At 42.9% G+C, this 22267-nt stretch overlaps 1 protein-coding gene and 1 long non-coding RNA gene across 2 annotated transcripts in view; one reads left to right on the top strand and one right to left on the bottom strand.

Annotated features, from left to right (window-relative positions):
- MTHFD1L (methylenetetrahydrofolate dehydrogenase (NADP+ dependent) 1 like) overlaps positions 1-22267 on the top strand; it is a 154921-nt gene that overhangs the window by 71776 nt on the left and 60878 nt on the right. The window contains 2 exon segments of the mRNA XM_037520671.1: positions 16217-16356; positions 21593-21634. Coding sequence (XP_037376568.1) covers positions 16217-16356; positions 21593-21634 — 182 coding nt within the window.
- LOC119253023 (uncharacterized) lies at positions 10949-12901 on the bottom strand. The gene is made up of 3 exons (XR_005126972.1): positions 12862-12901; positions 11388-11607; positions 10949-11038 (listed from the first exon to the last, which is right to left on the bottom strand). It is a non-coding gene; the product is annotated as an uncharacterized LOC119253023 (long non-coding RNA).

The following is a 22267-nucleotide window of genomic DNA, read 5'->3' as shown; positions in this document are numbered from 1 at the left end:
GGCGCGTTTCTTAGCCTCCAGTAATTCATAGTGTGGCGTGAGAGGGAAACTGTAACAGAATCGCAGTGGTTGGAACCGCGCACTTAGGAGGCTGGGCGTTGTATTGATTGAGAACCTGCAGACGGGGTGAGCATCTCTAAGCTGCTTCCTATGCTACTGGCTTTGCTGAGGCACATTTAGCCTGATGTTTTGTTCTCTCCCCAACACACTCAAGGAAGGAATAATTTCGTCTATTCTGCAGTAATTAATCCAAGATAATGGAATCAATATTCCATTCAGACTGAAAACAGAGTGAAGATTATTTGCTTAATTGCATGAATTCGTCAGGCTAGAGCAAACACTGAATGAGAACTGGGGGGACATACTGTGGTCACCGTGAGCTCCGGTCCTGTTTTCTTTTGGTCTACTGACTTCGTGGGGGTCCATCACTGCTGTCAAGGCAAACAGTTCTTTGGTATCAAACCATAATTGTGTTATTTTGAAAAAAAAGAAAAGAAAGAAAGGAAAGCTACATGAAGTGCTAGGTTTTACAAAATTATCTCACATTGAAACTATTCATAAAAATTCAAACCTGCACTTGAACCTGGGTTTTCTTTGCATTTGTTTTCTGTTCCCTTAATGTGGTTTGGATTCCAGTGTCGAATGACTACCTCCCCTTCACTCCAGGAGGCAGCATACACTTGCAGCCAGCGTTCCTAGCTGGTGCTCACCAGCCACCCGACCAGAATTAAACAGAGAATTATATACGTGTGTACTTTTGAAACAACTGAAGAAAGTCTCCATAATTCTCATTGAATTGACAAAGGAGTCCATGACTCAAAACAGATAAAGAACTAGGTGAAGGTCTCAGAGCCTACGGGATGTGAGGTGCCAGTCACCCTCACTCACTCCATGTGATCGGAGGGAGGCCTCAGTGGCTTTCTGCATTTCAGCACCTTCATCCAAAAGCACTTGTCAAGCACTTACCTGTGAGTCTCCTCCTTGCCGTCTGTAGGAAATAGTGCCCACCAGGCTGGTTGTCCCGGTGCTGCCCTGGTACCTGAGACCAGGCAGTGGCAGCAGAGAAGGAAGGTTAGACGAATACCCAGTTAAATCCTGCACTTTCCGGGACCAGGGTTTAGAGCTCAGCGTAAAGAGCCATAGCAGTTGCAGGAAAAACTGAGTAGAACTGGGAACAAAGCCTTGCTAATATCTGCATTATCACTGCTTCCGTTCCCTGAGCACCGGACCTGTGCTAGAGCCGCTGTATGCATTTTCACTTAGTCCGTCATCAGTTCTGGGAGCCGGGGGTCACCCTCCTCTTACAGATGATGCAGCTGAAGCTTCGTGGTACTAGGATGCACCCCCACCATCACTCAGTCAAGTGGCGAGGACACAGCCTGAGGCTTCATGCCCAACCCTGCGATGATCAGTCGCTCTTCTGCCTGCAGCGATGTCCTCATCTCTCTTGATCTGGTTCCCATCCACTCCCATTTGAAAATAATTAGCAGCAGGTGCCCATCTGCAGCAGATGGACCATTAAAAATAAATAAAAAATAAAATCAGTACCAATCTAATTACACTGCGCCAATATTTAATAGCATGTGCCAACAGTGATGGAATACATTTGGTTGTTGCCTCTCCTCCTCTTACTGCTTGGAAAATCTTTCTCCCTAATACACTAATTCAAGTTTACGTGGCTGATTCCTGCCACACCTGCAGTGTCTCCGCTGTTCCCTTTACGGTGTTAAGTCTTTCTACGTGAGCTCAAGACGCTTTGATGGTGTCTCCACCCAGTTACTTGGCCTTTTCTCTGTGTCCGTTTTTATTGCCATGAAATGTCAAATATTCCTTCACTTTGGTAGAAGAGAACCAGACCAAACTAAACATTCCTATAATTTCATCCATCCTTAAAGAAAAAAAATTCTGACGTCAAGCGGTATTAAAGCTTTCTTGACTTTAATTCTCCCAGACCTACCCTGTTTACATGATTTAGAAACACTGATCTCAGCCTACGCTCCCTTTTTGTTATGCTTCCAATTTCTTTCTGTAGTGATTGTATTTGTAATTAAATCAAGGATCAAGAGTGCTGGGTTATTGAAGACCCAGGCTGTGTGCTAACCTTCAGGAAACTGCTGACTGCCAGCCGTGGTTTTTAACCCCACTGTTCAGGAAAGTCTAGTAAGAGAAGGTTGGTTTGTATAGTCTCGGATGTTTTGGCTTCTCTTACATAGATTAGGGACTAATCTTATTACTCCCTCGCTCCTGCCCTCATGCTGGCCTGTATTCTACCTCGCTTGCTCTTCCGATGATTTTATGTGACATAATCCTCTTTTTTCCATTAGAGCTCTGCCCTTATTAAAATAAGTGAATGATTCTGAGTAGACAGTTTTCAGAAAAGTATGTACATTGATAGAATAAAATCCCATGTTCTGACCACCCAGCTGTGCCAGAATCATGATATATTGCGGTGTGTGCTTTAGGGTTTTTGTTTTTTTTGTTGTTAAATTTTAAGGGATATAGTTGTGAATCCACCTCTGGCCCTTTTTGCTCCTCTAGAAGAAGCCACTATCCTAATTTGGGGGGCTGTTGTTTCCAGGCATGCTTTTATACCTTTATCACATATGTATGTGTTCACCGCAGAGCTACAGCAGAGATTGAATTTGAGTTCTGACTCTGGGGCACACTGGCATGGCTTGTGTTTGCCTCATACAAAGGTGGCTGGCACCCTTATCCATCCAGGGGTCTGAGGAGATCTGATGTGTCCAGAAGCCCTCCTTTGCAGTCGGGAGATCCTTCTAGAAAGACTTGTTTGAAAGTCTTAGTTACAGAGACAGCATTGGCACACTGGAACCCAGCAGATTCACAGGTGCCAATTCAAGAGTCACAGGGCCTTATTTCTTCTCTCTCTCTCTCCTAAACCTTGCCCTTCCCTGGAATGCAGAATAGAAGAAACTCAAAGATTGTTGAGAAACAATTGCAGTGTATTTTCACAGTGGCATCAAGCATTAGAATTTAAAACATATGGCATTAAATCCCACTGGCATGTTTCACATTCAGATATGCTCCTGGTGCCAAAAGGGATGGTAATCAAAACATTAGGCATTTGGCTCCTTATTTGGGAAAGACCATCTCTGCCTGTGGGAGAGAGGCTGCTGTAGGCAAATCATGTCATGATCTGAACAAGCAGAGTAGCTATACCGGTCACTGTGTTACTTTTAAAGATTTATTTTTTATTTATTTATGTATACAAGAACTGGAGTGTAGGCCAGAGGTGCGGGGGTGAGTGGATTCACCAGAGACAGAGTGGGGAGCAGAACAGGCAGATCCACTGAAATACACTGCTGAGGGGAGCAGCGGGGAGACAGGAGAGGTCTGCTGCGCCCTGTGGGTCAGCCCCTGGATCAAACTCATGATAGCCCAATAGTGCTGAAACTTTAACCCCTGCGCCACCAGGGAGGCCCCTGGTTTTAGCCAAACTTGTAGAGTCCACTGGTCCATAGACTACAGCTTCCAATTACTATGAAAGTGCTGGCAAACAACTGGGAGCGTTTATGCGTGTTTTTGCTTTGGTTGAAATTATAGTCTGTCTTCTTAAATTAGAATATTACCTAAAGGCTCAAATCAAGGAGCTTAAAAGAAGAAAAAACAAATTTGCATTTTAAGATAGCCCTTAAATTTTAGTCAATTCTCATGAGGAATTAATCTCCAAACCCAAAATTGACCTGCCTGTGCTGTGCTCTGATATATGTACCAAGCCAAATACTTTATGTGGAAAAACAAAGACAAAAGCTTTTTGTTTAAAAGCCTTTTGTATTTTCTCAACGCTGAAATGATAGGAAAAGTTGAGAATTTACAAAAATAAGGTGACTTCGCACCGTGTCTATAGTCTTCTCTAAACTATTCTTTTCATTTAACATTAGAGCTTCTAAGGTTCATGCAAATAGTGCTTCTAACAGCCATGAATATACCACAATTTATTTGTTCACTCTCTTGCCAACGAATATTTGGGTTGTTGTTTCCAATTACTGTGTTGTCGTAAGCGATGACTGCTGCTATGTGTAGACACTCCTGCCCTATCTTCTGGTGTGCTTCTGAAGAGTTTCACATAGGATAAATGTAAATACGTGGGTGACTTCCTACATAGGCATATTGCAAGACTATTTCAAAAATAGCTTTCCCTTGTTAAGTAATGACCTTTTATAGAAGCATCAATATCTCCCTGAGGAAGAAAATCCAAATCATCTCTAATAATTCCATTGAAAGTTAATTCACATTTTGTCTAGTACTTTCATGTGTGTGTTTGTTTGTTTTTATCCTATTTATATGGGTTTTTTTTTCTGGAGGGCCTCTTTTACAGGGACAGTTAGAATCCCACTGACATGAGTTTCTCAGGTACATCCTCTGGCACTCTTGTATAGAACATCGCCCTGACTGAACAGTGGTTTCTGAAAGAGATGAGTCCTCAGATCTGTGTGTGCCTCTGCTCCCCCTCCCTGCCACCCACAGAGGGGCTCACCCCAGCTCTTTCAGGCTCAGCGCCCCTTCTCTGACTCCTGTACACACATCCCTGTGCCCTCCGCTCGCTCTTTCTGGGTGTTTGTTCTGAGGCTCAGCTTTTAGCCCCATCGGACAGGGCTTCCTCTGCCCTCCTCTGGAAGCACTTCCTGAACGTCAGCTTCTCCGCCCCATTCTGCTCAGTCTCTTGTCTCCAGAGTCTCATCTTCCCCATCTCTGCAGCTTGAAGAGCCCAGGGCTCGACCTCGTTGCCTCTCTTGCAGGTCGAGATCCCCGACCCCTAACTGAGCGCCAACCTCCACATTTCATCCCTCTGGCCAGGACCTTCCTTGACCTCCAGGCTCCTGGATCCAGATGACTCTGCAGACTTAACATTCCTAAAACCATACTTTATTTTTGATTCTCTTTCCTCAGGTCCTAACCCTGCTTCCCTGTCTCAGTGAATCACAATCACGTTCTTCTGGACTCTCTTACCAAAAGCCTCATTCCTGCCCAGTAGAACCCAAGGCCTCTGACCAAACCAGTGCTGCCACATGACTACGTGACTGCCCCCTGCCCCAGTATCCACCATCTCCCCACACACCCCGCCCCGGCCACACAGTCTGTGTCTATAATGCCCCCAGGGTGGTCCCATGGTCCTTTTGAAACCTAAGTCAGATCCTGTCCGGCCTCTGCTTAAGCCCGCCAGTATTTTGTATCTCCCAGAATGAACCCCAGCCGAGTTTTCCCCTTACTGTACTACCCCCCAGTCTCGGCCCCTGCTGCGCTGCCTGTCCCTCATTCTGCCTGGCACCTGATGTGAAGACCCCAGGCCTCCTTCTGCAGCGGGGCCTTTGCACGTGCCGTTAGAGGAGGGGCTTCAACCCAAGCCCCCACCACGGCCCTTGCTCTTACCACTTTGCTTTACCTCTTCCTAAATGTGTGCTTTCATCCCCACACCGTCAGCATGTCGCGCGTGCATAGCACCAAATCAGTGGGTTTTGAATGAGAAATTCTTACTACACATCAGTTTACTAAATAACTATTGGTGTGCCTGAATTTGCACAAGGCTTTTAATAGTGAATATAGACATGTTTGACCAGTTGCTTGTTGAAGTCACAATTAAATTAATTATAGGAGTAATTAGATTAAAAAAATTTTTGAAAGGAGTTTTAAATTTTAAGAAGGTTAACCTGACCTTGACTGTTTGCATTTATGAAATGCAAATGTATTTTCAGTGACATAGCTAGTCCATCCCCACTCATGATTTATATATAGTCTAATGTGCTCATAATGTAGTTCTGTTCTCCATCGTAAAATATGGAGTTTAAATATTGTCATATGGAGTTAAAATAAGCCCTTGTCAAGACATTGCCTTGAAGAGATTAGTGCTGCGAATGTTAACATAAAATTATTTTAAATGTGATCCAGGGACTAAACATGAGTTTTGAGATACAGAAAATATATAGGCCTTAGAGGATTTTTTATTAAAGTGTCCATTGCGCAATGACTTTTAAATTCACATTGTGTGACTGCTCTTACCCCAGCTTGGCCAAGAATGTTCAGCCTGAGGATCCTGAAAAGAGTCACATTATCCTTGTCTAATATATATTGTAGTTTAGAAAGTTGCAGTTGCTTGAGGTTGTTTTTAAACTTGTAGCGGTTTTTGATGCCATTATAATAGTGTCCTGCTCTCATGCAACAAAAGCATAGTAGAATTTCAAGCAAGGCATATAGGGAAACTGGCCAGCACGTTCAGTCTTTTGGGGGGTGGAGAGAAAAAAAATGAATGATTAGAACTACCAGCCTCAACCTCTTCCTAGCTTCAGTCCTAAGTACTGTTTGAACCATTAGTGCTTTGTTCAAATAGTATCAATTTTTAAAAACTTCCTAGTTTGAAAGCACTATGAAAATTACAAAATGCTTGAGCAATTGAAAATAAAGCAAAGAAGTCAATTTGGGGATGAAAGTGGTGTCTCAATGGAAAGATGAAAAATACCCCACACAAAATAACAATTTAAATAGAATTATAGAAGCTAATAGCATCATATTAAATAATGAAGCCTCCAGTGCTCACCTAATTCATTCAGAACCATGAGCAGAATGCTTACAATCACAGCTGCTACTTACCATTATTCTGAAGTTCCAGCCAATGTGATACAAAAGAGCCATAAGAAAGTTTAAATATTGTCACGGAAGAGAGATTATTCCATTATTTATGTACATTGCGATTGTGTAACGAGAAAATTCAAGAAATTTATTTTAAGTAATAAAAGTTGTGGTTGGGTAGTTGGATGCAGTGTACATATGTGATAGTTTTCCTTTATATCAGCAATAAACTTAATAATATACTATTAAGGGGGACTATCCTATTTATACATGTCTCCAAAACTATAAAATACCTAGGAATAAATTTAACAAGAAATGAGAATATAAAAAGAAAACAATAAAATTTTACTGAAAGACACAGAGCGAGACCCGAGTCACTGGTGAAGAGATACACCAGCTTCGTGAAATCATGCCGTGCCAAGCCCCACACGACACAGCAGGCCGTCACGTGATGCCGCTGCATTCAGTGTTGTTAGAACACTGGTGAGAAAAACACGAGTTGCATGGAGTTTGCATGTCTCCCCGTGTCCGTTGGGCCTCCAGCTACACCAGCTTCCCCCCAGACATGTACTCTTTGGGTGCACTGGTGCGTCTCAGTTTCCTGGAGGGGCATCCGGTCCAGGGTCGGTGCCCATCTTGCACGCTGAGCTGCCAGCTTACACTTCAGCCACCAGAGACTCTGAACCGGAGTAGCAGGTTGGAGAGTGAATGAATGACTTGAAGTGATTGCTTAAATTTTGCAAAGGTTTTGGGTCTTTATTTTGAAGTTTGGCGATGTTTTTGTGACCAGAAATATTCTGAGGGGACTTAGAATCTTGTTTATTTCGATTAACCTGTGTTAAACTTGGCTTCACTAAACATCGTTTGACTTCAAGGCAGTTTCCAAGAACCCCTTGATGATGTTGAGGACTCACTGTGCTCCCCAAGTCTGCAGTGCGCCGCACCCTGCTATCCTGCAGCTAAAAACAGTCCGGACGATGAGCTTTGGGCTTGACTTAGTATCAGCACTTGTCTAAATACTAGGATAAATTTATGAGGACAGACAGGAAAAGGTTTAAATGGTACTACTGGATGACCTGTCTAATTCTAGATATCAAAACAAGGAAATCCTGGGCCTCCCTGGTGGTGCAAGGGGTTAAGACGTAGCACTATGAAGCATGCTGCAGCCACTACAGCACAAGTTTAATCCCCGGCCAGGGAGCCGTGGTGCAGCAGACCTCTCCTGTCTCCCCACTTCTCTCCTCAGCAGTGTATTTCAGTAGATCTGACCCACTCAGTCTCTGGTGAATCCACGCCTGTGGCCTACACCCCAGTTCTTATATGCATAAATAAATCTTAAAAAAAAAAAACAGGGCCTCCCCAGTGGCGCAGCAGGTTGAGCGCAGCACTGTGAAGCTATCTGCAGCCTCTGCAGTGCCGTTCGATTCCTGGCCGGCTGGCGAGGGTCCTACATGGCGCGGCAGACCTCTCCTGTCTCCCCCTCTGCTCCCCTCAGCAGTGTATTTCGGTCCTTCTGCCTGTTCTGCTCCCTGCTCTGTCTCTGGTGGATCCTGTCACCCTCCCACGCCTCTGGCCTGTATCCCAGTGCTTGTATAAATAAATAAAATAAAGTAAAATAAAACACACAAAATCCTGAGAAGAAATCCTAAGTGTTCTCATCATAAGGAGAAAATCCTTTTCCCTTTCTTTGGTATCTAAATGTGAACATGCTCATCAGCTGAACCTGTATGTGTCATCACGTCACAGTGTATTAATCCTGATGCTGTGTGCCTTAAACTGACACAGTCATGCTCGTCAATTCCTCAGTAAAAACGGGGGACTGTTAGGATCTACTGTGTTTTTTTTAAAAAAAAACACAAGGTAATAATGCATGGTAATAGAGAACTGATATCAAAATAGCACCCGAGAGTGTCCTGTGGTGTATTTATCCCATTATATGTAGAATAGTTTGATAAAGATGACATTAATTCAGTGATGCGTGGATGTCCAAAAGGGAGAGTTGTATTAAATCATCACTTGTTATATTGTTTAATAAATACTATTGGAAAAATGTGAGGTCTAGGAGAACTGCCCCACATTAGGTTAATTGGAAAGGTCAGACTAAGACTATCTTGAGCACCAAGCCTTTCACGTTGGAGGCCAAGGACATTGGTGAAGATTGCTGTGTTTGAGGCCCAGGACTTAAGGAACCTGTCTCAGATATTGGTGAGGCGGATGGGAATACCGCAGTGTTCAGTGCCTGACTTTTGCCAGTATAATAAGCATTACAAAATAGTGAGCTGCATTTAGCATTTTCCTTTTTAATACAATAGCCATATTTTTATCAGCCATTTTACCAGTCAGACCCAATCCAGACGAAAGGCGAGGCTTTGTATTCCAAGAGCAGCAAAGCAGAGAGGTGGCAAATTGAGGGTTTGGTCTTAGTTCATGCAAAATGAGAGTTAGGCCAAACCTTAGAGTCAGCACCCTCTGGGCCCTGGGGTGGGGGGCAGATAGGGGGCAGGTGCTGGAGAACTCTTGCTGAGTTTTTTTTTTGTTACCTTTTCCCTACAAAATCCGCTTTCCTGGGCGTGGCAAGGGCAGAGCACATCTGGCCCGTGGATGTAAGTTAGGACGCCATGTCAAGTACCTGATTGGTTTTCTTCTTCACATCAAATGTTCTAAAAATACCTTTCTAATAACATTAATTTTAGACAAAGGAAAAAGTTGTTTTGAAAATAAGCCAAAGGAAAGCCTCCTTTTCAAGGCCAGTTGGTTTAGTTTGTGTTTTTTTGCAAATGTCAGCATGAGCCAGTGGTGTTTTCAATGTGTCCTCATTAGTTCTGTTAAATCGAATCCTTTAAAGATCCAATTCCCCCAGACGGGATGGGGGTGGTATTAGCTTAACCCCCTGTCACACATACCAATGAAGGAGAGACTAGGACAGCACAGGTACCTCTGTGCCCCAAGATAGTGCTGTGGAACCGTGAGGGTAAGGTTGCATCTGTGACCCTAAATGTGAGTGTGATGGTGGGGGCTGCTGTTTCCTGAGAGTGGCCAGGCTGAGCGGGATGGGCTGGTGCTGGACCATCACAGAACTGACCTTAAGAGACACCAGTTGGTCTGTGTGACACAACTGGGACACCAGCAGGTCCCCTCTTTATTCCAAACAGAATTGGGGCCAGTGACCAACTCAGAGCAGCACATACATTCACGCCTCTATGTTGGTGCAAAAACACAATCACATGTCTCAGGAAGCAATACTACCTGAGTATTGTGATGTAGCCTAATATTTTCTATCCTGTTTTTCTTTTTAAATTCTGATTGCAAAATAGTGAATTGATTGTTGTGCTGCCCTTGTCCACTTGGATTTAGTAAATAGATGGTGGACTCCTACAACTGTCAAGCTTACAGTGCTTACCTCCTGTCTCAACCTCTCTCTAATACAAGTTGTCATGCCAGGAATATTGGTGTATTTGGTTTGTGTTCAAGCTCAGTAATCCTCACTGCTCTTTCGGGGTTTCTTACACCTGCAGAAAAAGCTATAACAGGGATTTCGATGTGTTTTTCCCCCAGGGGAATCTTTAAGATAAAATTGATTTATCTTTTGATTTTTACACTGTTTACCTTCTAATCTTTAAGATAAAATTGATTTACCTTTTGATTTTTACACTGTTTTCCTTCTTGGGTTTGTTTTTGTAAACTGCTCAATGAAACCTAGAATTTGTTTCTGTTGCAAATCATCTCCCCATAGTGCGGTTCTCAGGAGTTGGTGCTAGAACAGCTCTGCCCCTCCCAGATACCCTCTGGCCAGGACTTTGGCACCCCTTCCCCACATTGCACTCCTATTCATTGTAGACAGAAGGGTTATATCCCTGGTCATGACATTGCACCAGTGCTGATGCTCCCCACAAGAAGATGGGAACTATTTGGATAGCGGGTGGGTGGATTTAATTCAGTTGCTTTTTTTTTTATATAAGGGAGGTAAAAATAACATGTGTAATTCAATTTTCATTTAAACTTTTTTCCCCCAGAATTAAATTTTCCTTTGGTCAACATCATTTTATAAACCAAGAGGATTAAGGATGGTTCCAAATAATGTGAACCAGTGTCTGTAACTAATTAACTCTGTCGAGGAAGGAAATTCTGGGACCGACACCGAAGCCCACTTAAATGGCATTGCTGGTGTTTTCAAAGTTTGTCTTAACACCAGAAACAGATGATGGGTCAAGTGGATCTTTTACAATTTTCTTGGTTTATTTCCTTTTCCCCAGCAAATTCCCATTAAATTTCTCATGTGTTCTACACAACAAACTTACCTCCCTGAATATGTGTAAACATTGCCATTGTCAAAAATGTATGGAAGAGAAGAGCTCCATGCAGATTAAATAATATGGGGTTTTTATTGGTTCTTCCTCATGACGTCTCTTAATACGTGCCTCATTGATCCTCTGTACTCTAGGAGAATTTGGTCCTAAGACATTTCATAAAACCAAGGAGGATCATCGATTAAATAGGCAAATGCATCTGAATAGAAAAGTTCTAATTTTTCTATGAATTTCATAAAATTAAGATGACCTGGACCCTCAAGATCAATATGTTCTAAACCAAATTCAGTTTCATTTTCAACTCTAGCGATACTGCTCAGCGTCCCTCCTAATTCATTTAATGATTCATCCTGGTTTACTTGTCCCCTGTTGGATTATCAGAAAAGTCGTGACGCATTTTTGCTTGAAAAACAAAAAAAATGAAAAAGTCATGACTTTTCTGACAACCCAATAGTAACTGAGAAAATAATTAAATTCCTCAAAGGGTGGCCCCACCTGGAGCTCAAGTTCAAAATTCATGTCTTTCTGTGACTTTGAACTCCATTGTCCTCACGTTTCTCTGCAGACAGCTGCCCTTCCATAGACATGTTTACATGGGACAGAAAAAGGCAGTTTGTAGAATCTCATTTCCTTTTCCTCCAGTGCCGGTCAGGAATCACAGCCCACCGAGCTTCAGTGTGAGGTCTGGTCCAGCATCGCTGTCCCTTGCTTCTTCCTGTACAAAGGTTTTATTTTTATTTATGTGTCATGAGAAAGTGAAGTGCTGGCTGCATGAAAGATAGTTTTATTTCTCCCTCTGTTTATAAGAAATTCTTTTGAGGATTAAGTTTGCAAAATCTGCCCGGTGCAGACATATTTTATCTCCACCCATTTTGCACTATACAGATTGCAAGACTCGTTCTTGTGTGAGACCTCTAATGGCCCATAAATCCAAGTTCATGTCAAAGGCAATGGGGGACTCATATGTTTTGTGCTTGATCTATGTGTTTGCTGCATGTATTGTGGAAAGAAAAATTATTGCCACTATGAAGTGCCTATGAAATCTAAAAGTTCTCATTTCTGAGGACACCTGGAGTACACGAGGCCCTCGTGACATAGCAAGGTGGAAATTCTATTTGCAACTCTGGTGACAGCTTTCAGACAGAGCAAGTAGCCAGAAACTCAAGGAAAAATGATCTTGATGCCTCATTTAACTCCATCTCTGAGTTCAAGGAGGGTTGTCCCTGGTGTAAAAGTAAAAATGAGAATTTCAGGCCTAAAGTGTTTGTTGCCCTCCCCACTATGTGCTCATGGTGATGACAGGAGTGTGCAGTTTGGGGAGGGCGGGAGACCCCCAGCTAGAGCATTGGAGTTGCATGAGTGTCCCCAACCTCTTGAACGGGCAGGTGAAGTCTGGAGGAGGTAGGAAATCAAGCCTTGGGGTGTGACCCACCCAGTTGGAAGGTGGTGAATACTCCCAGCCCCTGGGGGCACATCTGGGTCTCAGGAGGGCAGATTGCTGAACAGCATCCTCTGCCTGGGCCTGCGGGCACTGAGTAGAGACCCAGGAGAGCTGGTCCTCGGAGCCACCTCTTTGTTAACTGGTCGACTCTTGTCATTGCCTGAGGCTCAGCGACCCTGACGTGCAGACCAAGAGCTAGGAAGGGATCATGATTCCTGGATGAGTTGCCCCAAGAGAAAAAAAACGATCTCTAAATTCAGTGAAGGGAGGTGGGGCAGGGGAGGGACGTCATGATGGAGGAGAATCCATATGTCAGAATATTGAAGCACAAGGTGTTAAGATTGTCCTTGGAAGCAAAATTTCCAAGCAGTTCAACTAGAGAAATGCTGGTCTTCTGATGGCTTGTGAGTCCATGGAAGTGGGTTCGGTCAGTAATGTACTAGAAGCCTGTGGCTGCCCAGAAATTAATGAGAAACAGAATTGAATTCTTATGTCCTTGCCTACAGATAGACAAAAAATGTCACGTACCCAAGGGAATTCCAGTGAGAGGGGAGATCGGAAAGGGGCTCTTTCTCATTCAGTCACTCATCTTGCTCACCTCAGTCTATTAAACAGGGGCCGGTGCCTGCTTCCTCCCTGTTGGGAAGAGAAGGACACGTGATCTCACAGGCGCCCAGCACGGTGCAGAGGCTTATTCGTTGCTAATGAGAAGGTGGCCCCTCAGTTCTGGGCTATATGTGTTATATCAGATGCGCTCCCCAGTGGAAGGCCAGTGCAGAGAGTTCCACAGTATGGGTGATAGCTGGTGGGTGCACCGTGGTGTTAATACCCGGCCGGCGTACCCCAGTATTACCTAATAAAATAAGAGATAGAATGTGTTACACAGAAAGCGGACCTCTGGGCGGGGCCTCGGCAGGATGTGGACACCAGGGTGTGCTCTTGCCTCAAGCTCACCTGCTTGGCTCAGGGAGACCAGAGAATGTTACCTAGAGCTAGACCTCAAGTCCTCTCTGTACCTGTCAAATCTTATGAACCTTTATTTTTTAGCGCTCCTTATGGGGCAGAGAGGTTCTTGTTTGGTTTGTTTTTGAACATGGATGATTCATGTTTTGTTTTGAAGATGATTACTTTTAAATCAGAGTCCTAAGGCCACTGCAGCTTGTGCATGTGCAGTAAGCTGGGGGCAGGGTAGGATAATTCCAGTGTAGAAATCCTCTCTTTGCCGCCTAAAGAATTCCAGGGGCCTTGTGTGTGCCTGGCTAGTCACTGTGTAGAGCTGGCTGCCTGACGGTCCTGCTTCTTCTGACCCCCCAGTAGAAACCAGTGCTCTGCTTCCTGTGCTGGTCACTAACAGGATTTGTCCAAAGAGTCAGCCTTGCCCGGCCCTGACCCACTGACCTTCCTTTGGGAGCAGACTGTGTTATGAAGTTTGACTCAAACCACACTATCAAATCACTATCTGGCTGCCCCTCTGCTTACACTTGGAAGAGTATCAGTCAGCATTTCCTGTTTTCATTCATGTCATAAGTTGAATAGCTTTAACAAAAATAAAAGGCTGCCAAGACAAATCAGGTGGCAGAGCACAGGTTTTCTTGCAAGCCTTCTTCAACATGCCGCCATTAGAAGGCTCCATCACGAGCTTTTCAGGAAGCTCCGTCGGAGGGAATGTGCTGGCTTCAAGACTCAAGAACAAATCTAGATTAAATCCAACAACAAATAAGAATCACATTCTAGACCTTTGACACTCAGCTGCATGTTCCTCTCCTGGGGTCCACCAAGCCACCCTTGGCTATAGTCAGCATCTTTGTCACCAGGGTACCCTGAGGCAGCGATTGCTGCTGCTATAAACACTGGTTTTGACCACTGCAAATAAAATCTCTAAACCTGTCCCAATATGGTATAGAGGAGGAATAGCTTTTACTTCTTTACATCCTCTATGTTACTTGTTCAAAGAAAATGTAATCAGGGATGAAATGACTTATAGCTAAAGTCATTCCAAACTGAATGCTTTTAAAGGAATATTTTTTAATTAATCAAAAGCATATCAACAGTCAAACATTTATGTCTTCTGGCCCCATACCTCCTCCCTTGGGAATTTATTCCAAGAATATAATTTGAAAGAGGTTAAAGTTCACATGTACAGATATTTTGCAGCATTATTTATGTTGGAAACAGCCCAAATGTCTCATCACAGTGGGGGGAAAGATTTTGTAAATCTTGGTCTATCAACTTTACAAAATTGTAAGCTGCCACATATAATCATAAATTTTAAAAGTTTGTAGTACAGCAAGAGAACTGTGATCACTTCACAGCAGAGCAGTAGAGTATAAAATTCTACATTTACTATTAAAATTACATAGGCATATGAAATTCGAAAAGGCACCCACAAACAAATAGACAAACTGGTCAGTGTATTATCTTTGTCCGTGTTTTTGTTGCCCATCCGCTCTGCCACAAATTTTGGCCTTGGTGCATATCAGTATAGAGTGTGGATATGAGGACTTTCCATGATATTCTTAAGTGTTCCTTTCTTTTTATTATTATTATTAAAGATCTATTTACTTAGTCATACAAGAGCTAGGGTATAGGCCAGAACTGTTGGGGGTGGTGAGAGGATTCACCAGAGACATAGTGGGGAACAGAACAGACAGATCTACTGAAATACACTGCTGAGGGGAGCAGTAGGTGATACCGGAGAGGTCTGCTGCGCCATGTGGGTTGCTCCTTAGTCCAGGATCGAACTCATGCTGCAGTGACTGTGGATTGCTTCATAGGTTGCGTCTTAACCCCTTGCGCCACCAGGGAGGCCCACTGCTCCTTTCTTAGAGCAGTGCCCTTCTCAAATTTTCGTGTCTAGTCACCTCATCTGGGAATCTTATTAAAATGCTGGTGCTAGTTCAGGAGATGTGGATCCAGCTGGGAATCCTTCGTTTCTAATGAACTACCAGGTGCTGTTGGTCCTAGAATCTTCTTTGTGCTTGAAGATGCTGTCCAGTGTCGGTAGCATTCTCTTGGAGGGCAGTGTTGGGTATTCTGTCTGCTACATTCACACTTGCCATTACATTGCTAGTAATTGATGGGGGATCCTCTGTGGCTAGGAAATAAGGTGCTATTTCATATTGAGCCTGATGGCAGCTTAAGCCACTGAAAAACCTTGAATTTTGTCAATCAACAAAAATGACCAGGTGGGACTAAAATGGGTGATGTTACATATGTTTCATTTTTTTTTAAATTTATTTATGCATACAAGAACTGGGGTACAGGTCAGAGATGGGGGGTAGTGGTGAGAGGATTCACCAGAGACAGAGCGGGGAGCAGAACAGGCAGACTGACTGAAATACACTGCTGAGGGGAGCAGCTGGCGAGGCAGAAGAGGTCTGCCTCGCCATGTGGGTCAGCTCCCTGGCTGGGGATCAAACTCATGTTGCAGTGGCTGCGGATAGCTTCACAAGTTGTGTTTTAACCCCTTGCGCCACCAGGGTGGCCCCGTATGTTTTAAAGAAAGGATATGGCATTCATACTAGTTAGTAATATCCTTTAATTCAATTTGAAAACCTTTTAAAAAGTTGAAAACTCCATCTGTGTTAAGAAGGGCATTGTTGTGAGTTACTGTACTGGAAGAAAAATCTTGGTCTTGGCAGTGAATCCTTCCAGCATCGTGGTGTGAAGCAGAGTAGAGTCATCTTTTTAGGGAACGGAAGGAAGCCAGACCTTCTCCATGTCCGTGGGAAAAGCACTTTATGAACAGGGTGTGCTGGCATGGAATGACCTGGCGCTGTGGGAGAGCTAAGTTAGCCTTTCCATCGGAGCCACACCAGTGATCACCAAAACCTACTGTTGTGTTCAGAGGGTAATAGCAGGTTTCCAATTTGATTCTCCACAGTCACTGAAGCCGGATTTGGTGCCGACATTGGAATGGAGAAGTTCTTCAACATCAAGTGCCGGACTTCTGGGCTGGTGCCCAATGTCGTGGTGTTGGTAGCCACTGTCCGAGCCCTCAAGATGCACGGAGGTGGGCCGAGCGTAAGTCCTGGTTTTAAGTTAAGAAGTGTTGGAAACATTAAACCTGCTTAGTCACTACAGCTTTCTATATCTGTAAAAAAGCTCTCCATTTTTGTAAGTTACGGTTCTGGGCCACTTAGAGCTGACAGTTAAGTCCACATAAATAGGAACACCCAGAGTTATATCCGCAACATTCTGGAAAGGACCAAATATAACCACTTTTCTATCCATTCATTTCTGAAACTTCAATCAACCTCTTGTAACCCTGGGTGTTGGGAGGGTGGAGACTCTCGTTCCTGGGCAGGGAGCACGGGAGCAGTGAGTGCTCAGTGGCTGAGGTTTTCCAGTGTTTGTGAATTAGCTTTTTTTTCCATTTCTGACTCTCCTCAGATACCACCTAGAACTATTTTTCTTCATTCTGATTTCACTTTATAACTCTACCACTAAGTTTATTTCTAAGAGCTATTTTTACTGTCTCATCCTCTGATAAAATGACCATAATCATTAGAGGTCAGGATGCATCCTTTCGGATTTCTCTAAGAACTGTTCTTGAAACAATTGCTGCGTGCCACAGTTGAAACAAAACAGCAGAGGGATTTTTCTGTAGTGGCTAATTGCTCTGACCCCATTTTAAAGTGGCTCCGTTCATGTGAGCCTTTCATATTATTTAGCAAAAACAAACAGGTTTACCATCACCAACATCACAACGTGCATTGTGAAACCATCTTTGTCCTAGGAGAGGCAGAGAATTGAATAGCACTTTACAGATGCCGAAGTGGAGTTTCAGTGGGGTTAGGAAATCTGGGCAGTGTCACATCCAAAGCCTGGGACTTAGCTCCAAATCTTCTAACAACTTTGAACTCCAAATCTCTTTATAATATGGAACATTTAAACACTAAATTTTAGTCTAAAGCCTCATTATTGCAAGCTGATGCAACTTTTTATAAGGAAGAATTCAGATTTTGCTCAAAACATTTGTCTATACTCACTCTTTGACTCTATGTGTATATCAGCTCCCATTTTAAAAAAAAAAAAAAAACTAATATACTTTTATGTGTTACATATTGCACTGAAATTTTCCCTCCCTGTTGTGTACACTGAGAATTATAAAATCAAAGAATTTTATACTGGGAAAAGCTTAGATGATCTAATATGGGTCATTCTTTATAAAGATAAAATTACTAAGATGCAAAGGGTTTCACATGTGTATTTATGGATTAATCGCACCTAAAATCAAGGTATCTGAAGTTCTGGTCTAATGTTTTCCACACTTTGGGCTCTGTCCTGTAAAAATTCTCTACGTGACTTCCAGTCCTATTTTGATTCCACGTTAATATCTGGCCTCTTTTACAGTGCTTGCATTTTCTCACCTTCATCCTTTGCACAGCTTCCAGTGCCACTGAAAGTCACAGTTCCATACCTGTGAAGATTGTAATAGAATAAAGCTTAGTGGGTGGAGAATCAGGAAATCTGACAGAGCTTAGCATCCCTGTCCTGGGGATGCTAAGAGAGAGAGAGAGAGAAAGACCCTATTCAACAGTTTCTGCCTCTAGGGACTATGTCTTGTTACTCTGTATATCCCAATGCCTGGCATGATCTGTATCCTGGAAATATTTTCAGTGCTTGGGTAGTAAATCAACCTTCATCTTCTCAATCCTATATTCTGTATTATCCACCGTAGGCATGATCTGTAAAATAGTTTTCAATACTTGAGTAGCAAATCAACCTTCATCTTCTCAATCCTATATTCTGTATTATCCACCGTAGGAGCATTCCTTCTCATTTGAAACAACTCTGTCATAATGTTTTTTATGCCTTATAACTTCTACTTCCTTTTGATATCGTTACACAAATAGCCGTGACTGCCTCTATGTTTATTCAGCTTGTTTTCTTCCATAACTTGTGCAGTGGAAAATCCTGTAGCCCTTGAACTTGCCCATTTTAGTCCCAGTCATTTTAAATTCATATCCTGTCTTCACAGTGCTGACTATTCCTGGTGCAAGACAAGAACTACTGCTCTGTAAACTTTGGGATCCAGATATTGCTTTCACAACTAATGCTTTAATCCCGTTGTATAAAGGCGGTCCTCCAGAATAACAGAACCAGTAAGATGTGTATTTATATAAGAAGAGATTTATTATAAGGAATTGGCTCCCAGTTATGGGGGCTGTCATCTCCAGAACCTACTGTGAGCGGGTCACCAGGAGAGCAGATGTTTTGGTTCCCAGACTTAAGGTTGCTGCAGGAGAATTGTCTCGTGGTCAAAGGATCTTTGTTTTCCTTCATGCCTTCAACTGATTGGAAGAGGCTCACCCACATTCTGGAAAGCAAGCTTTTTATTCAGAGTTCACCAACTTCAAATAAAATCCTCATTCAAAAACAATTTCACAGAAACACAGGGTGATGGCTGGCCATGTCCACCCGGTGACCCAAGGTGACACATAAAATTAATCATCACACCCATTCTTACTGATTTCTGGGGTGAGGTTTAATCACTGGATCTAATTTCATTTTTTCTATATTAACAACCACTTGGCCTCGCTCTGTTAGTTTAGATCATCTCTCCTTTCTAGTCATCAAGCCTCCTCCATGATAAATCAGTTGTCTACACACGTGTAGGTCTGTTTCTGGATCTCCTTCAGTTGTGTTGGTCCATTTACATCTAATTGCATCTGCACTACCCTGAGTGAGCGCCCCTCGCTATACTCATGCATGCCTGGCTTTTAGTGGCCATTTTCTCTTCCATATGCATTTTAGAATTTACTCATCATGTTCCAGAAAGAATCTTGTAAGCATCTTCATCCCGTGGCATTAAGTTAATCCATTTGGAGAGATCTGACAGTTTATCTTAAGAACATGGCATGTCTCTTCATTCCTTTAGGTCTTTAAAATATATTTCAATAAAAATTTACAGTTAATGCCATAAAGAGCTTCCTTGCTTTATGTTTTTGTTCCTTGCTTTATATTTTTAAATAATTGGTGGGTTATTCCTGGTTATTTCTCCCATATTGCTTTTATATCCAGTGACCTCTAAGTTGCCTTATTAATTGTACCACTTTACAGAATATTGTACATGGGCGATCATATCTAACAGTAATGACAGTTTTGTTTCTTCCTTGCCAATCTTTCTAAGTTTTTTTTTTCTTGTCTCTTACCAAGTCTTCCTAGTTATAATGCTATATTAAATAGGGGTGGTAGCACCAGACATCTTACCTAAAAGACCATGCTTTAATATTCATTGCTAAGTATGATGTTTTCTATCAGTTTTCAGTGTATTTTTTATCACATTAAAGAAATTGCCTTCTGTTCCCAAATTTTTGTTTTTGTACTAATGCTTTTATTCTAAATAGTGTTTTCTTTATCTATTATGGTGATGATCATTTTTCTCTGTAATCTGTTAATGTTGCAAATTACTTACCATTCAAATATTAAATGTATCTTGCCTTTTTTCTTCCTTTTTAAAAAATATTTATTTTTATTTATTTATGCATACAAGAACTGGGGTGCGGGCCAGAGATGCAGGAGGGCGAGAGGATTCACCAGAGACAGAGTGGGCAGCAGAACAGGCAGAAGGGAGCAGCAGGCAAGAAAGGAGAGGTCTGTTGCGCCATGTGGGGCACCCCTCTTGCTGGGGATCGAACAGCCCCACAGTGCCACGTCTTAACCCCCTGCACCACCAGGGAGGCCCCAGAAATGTCATTTTTTATGAATAACTTTTTTTTGCTTATGGGTTTCTTAATGTTTTAAGTAGGATCTTTCCATCTGTATTTGTGATGAGTTGTTAGCCACATAAAATAAAATAGGAAGGATTCCTTCTTTTTTCTATGCTCTGGAAGGGATTTCTTAGTGTAGAATATATCTGTTTATTCAAAGATGGGAAAAATTCACTTGTGACACTATCTGGCCCTGTTGCTTATTGATGAGGGATAGATTTTAACTGCAAACTTAAATTAAGTCTGTAGAACTACTTAGACTTTCTTACGTAAAGTGTAATAATAAAAGTGGCCACCATGAACTCCTGTTTTTAAATAAATGGATGCAAAGTTAGCCATAGTATCCTGTTCATTCTACAGCATAATTCTGTCTTCCTTTCTCTTTTTCCTAATGTTCAGAGGGCTGCCACTTCTCTTAATACTTTGAAGAACCAACTTTTGGGTTTGTTAATTCTCTCAACTTTTTGGCATTTGCTTACGACTCATTCTTCCTGCATTTGCCTAATTTGGTTTTCTGCAAAACTTTGCACAGGTGTAAACTGTAAACTCAGTGATGCTTCCTGCGTTTTTTGCGTGGTTTTTTTTTTTAGTCTAACATATAGATCGAACAGTTGACACAGTGCCTTCGTGCTACTGCTGGAATAACTCACCTGAAAATGTTTTCTGATGTTCCCGGACTCTCAAAAAGCAACTCTGTAACTTTGCCACAGATTCTAATATTTTTTCGAGGCCTGTTCACTGAGAGAGTAAGTCACCTTGGCCTCAGTGATCAAATGTTCTGTAGTGTTTCTCACTGAATGGTAATGTAGACAAGGCCCCGAGGGGCAGGGGACTGGCGCTGAGCTGGGGTTTCAGCCTCCTGCTGTGTCCAAGGCCCCGTTCTCCTTTGCTGTGTAACCTTGGGCAAGACATCTGCCTCCTCCCAGCTTCAGTTTCCTCATCTGCTGCCAACCCATCGTTTGTTGAGAAACGAGGCCCAGAAAGTACAGTTAAGTCCTCGCTTAATGTCGTTGAGAGGTTCTTGGAAACATCTACTTTACGTGAATCGTGAAAGGATAATGAGAGCAGGTCCACGAATAATGTCATTTTGACAACGTCATCTGGGATTATTTTTCTCATGAACATTCGAGCGAAATATTATTCGAGGACCTGCTAGCATTGCGATTTCTTAAAATGATTTAGAACTTACCCAGAAATGACGATGCACTCTAAATCACGCTTTAATCCGCGCTCTCTGCTCGCGTGATAGGAAGCGGTACTGGCTCGGGTTGGAATTGTCTGGGGAGTTTTTAAACTGATGTTGGGTCCCCCTCCCAGAAATCCTGCTTTAACTGGTCCAGGTGCAGCCTCAGCGTTCTTTAAAAACTTCCCCAAGACTTTGTGTTCAGCCAGGGCTTCCAGTTATTGGTTTAAAAGCACAAAATGTGCTATTAAATGTACATTCCCCAAAAGTGACTATGATTTGTTTTGCTTTCAGATCTTTATCAATTAGAGTAAGCATTTTAATGGGATTTTTTCTTAGTTTTTGTGTTTTCTTATCCTAGGTAACTGCTGGCGTCCCTCTTAAGAAAGAATACACTGAGGAGGTAAGAGCTGTTTTTAAAGAACCATTCCAATGTAGTTATCCAGGGCCTGGCTGTTCAAACTCAGTAGGTGAATCCTCCGGCAACCTCCTCTTAAACTGCTTTTCTGATAATCCAAAAGGAGGGGTGGAGCCAAAAATAAAACCCATCATTTCACCATCAATCCTAAGAAATGATGGGTTTTATCTACCCATCATCTACCCATGGCTTTCCCTACCCTTCCCTGTCCTGTTGACAGTCACCAGAGCAGGAGCTAAGGGTCTCCAGCACAGAAACAAATGTGAAGCTTATGCCCACGTGTTCTAATAAGGTGGGAAAACTGACTTTTGGAGGATTTGCAATTGGCTTTATGACTCTTGTCAAGAGTCTTTGATGTCGGGCCTCCCTGGTGGTGCAGCGGTTGAGCGCTGGGTTCGATCCCCTGCCGCTGGATGGGGTCCCACATGGTGCGCAGACCTCTCCTGCCGCCCGCTGCTCCCCTCAGCAGTGTACTTCGGTCCTTCTGCCTGCTCCTGCTGCTCCCCTCAGCATTGTATTTCGTCAGTCTGCCTGTTCTGTTCCCCGCTCTGGCTCTGGTGAATTCTCTCACCCTCCCGCGCTTCTGACTGTACCCAGTGCTTGTAGAAATAAATAAAA

The sequence above is a fragment of the Talpa occidentalis genome, unplaced genomic scaffold (assembly GCF_014898055.3).
Source record: "Talpa occidentalis isolate TD23 unplaced genomic scaffold, MPIMG_talOcc4v2.1 talOcc4.2, whole genome shotgun sequence".
Classification (NCBI taxonomy): Eukaryota; Metazoa; Chordata; class Mammalia; order Eulipotyphla; family Talpidae; genus Talpa; species Talpa occidentalis.
Note: the sequence above shows the minus strand (reverse complement) of the source record. Positions and strands in the feature narration are given on the sequence as shown.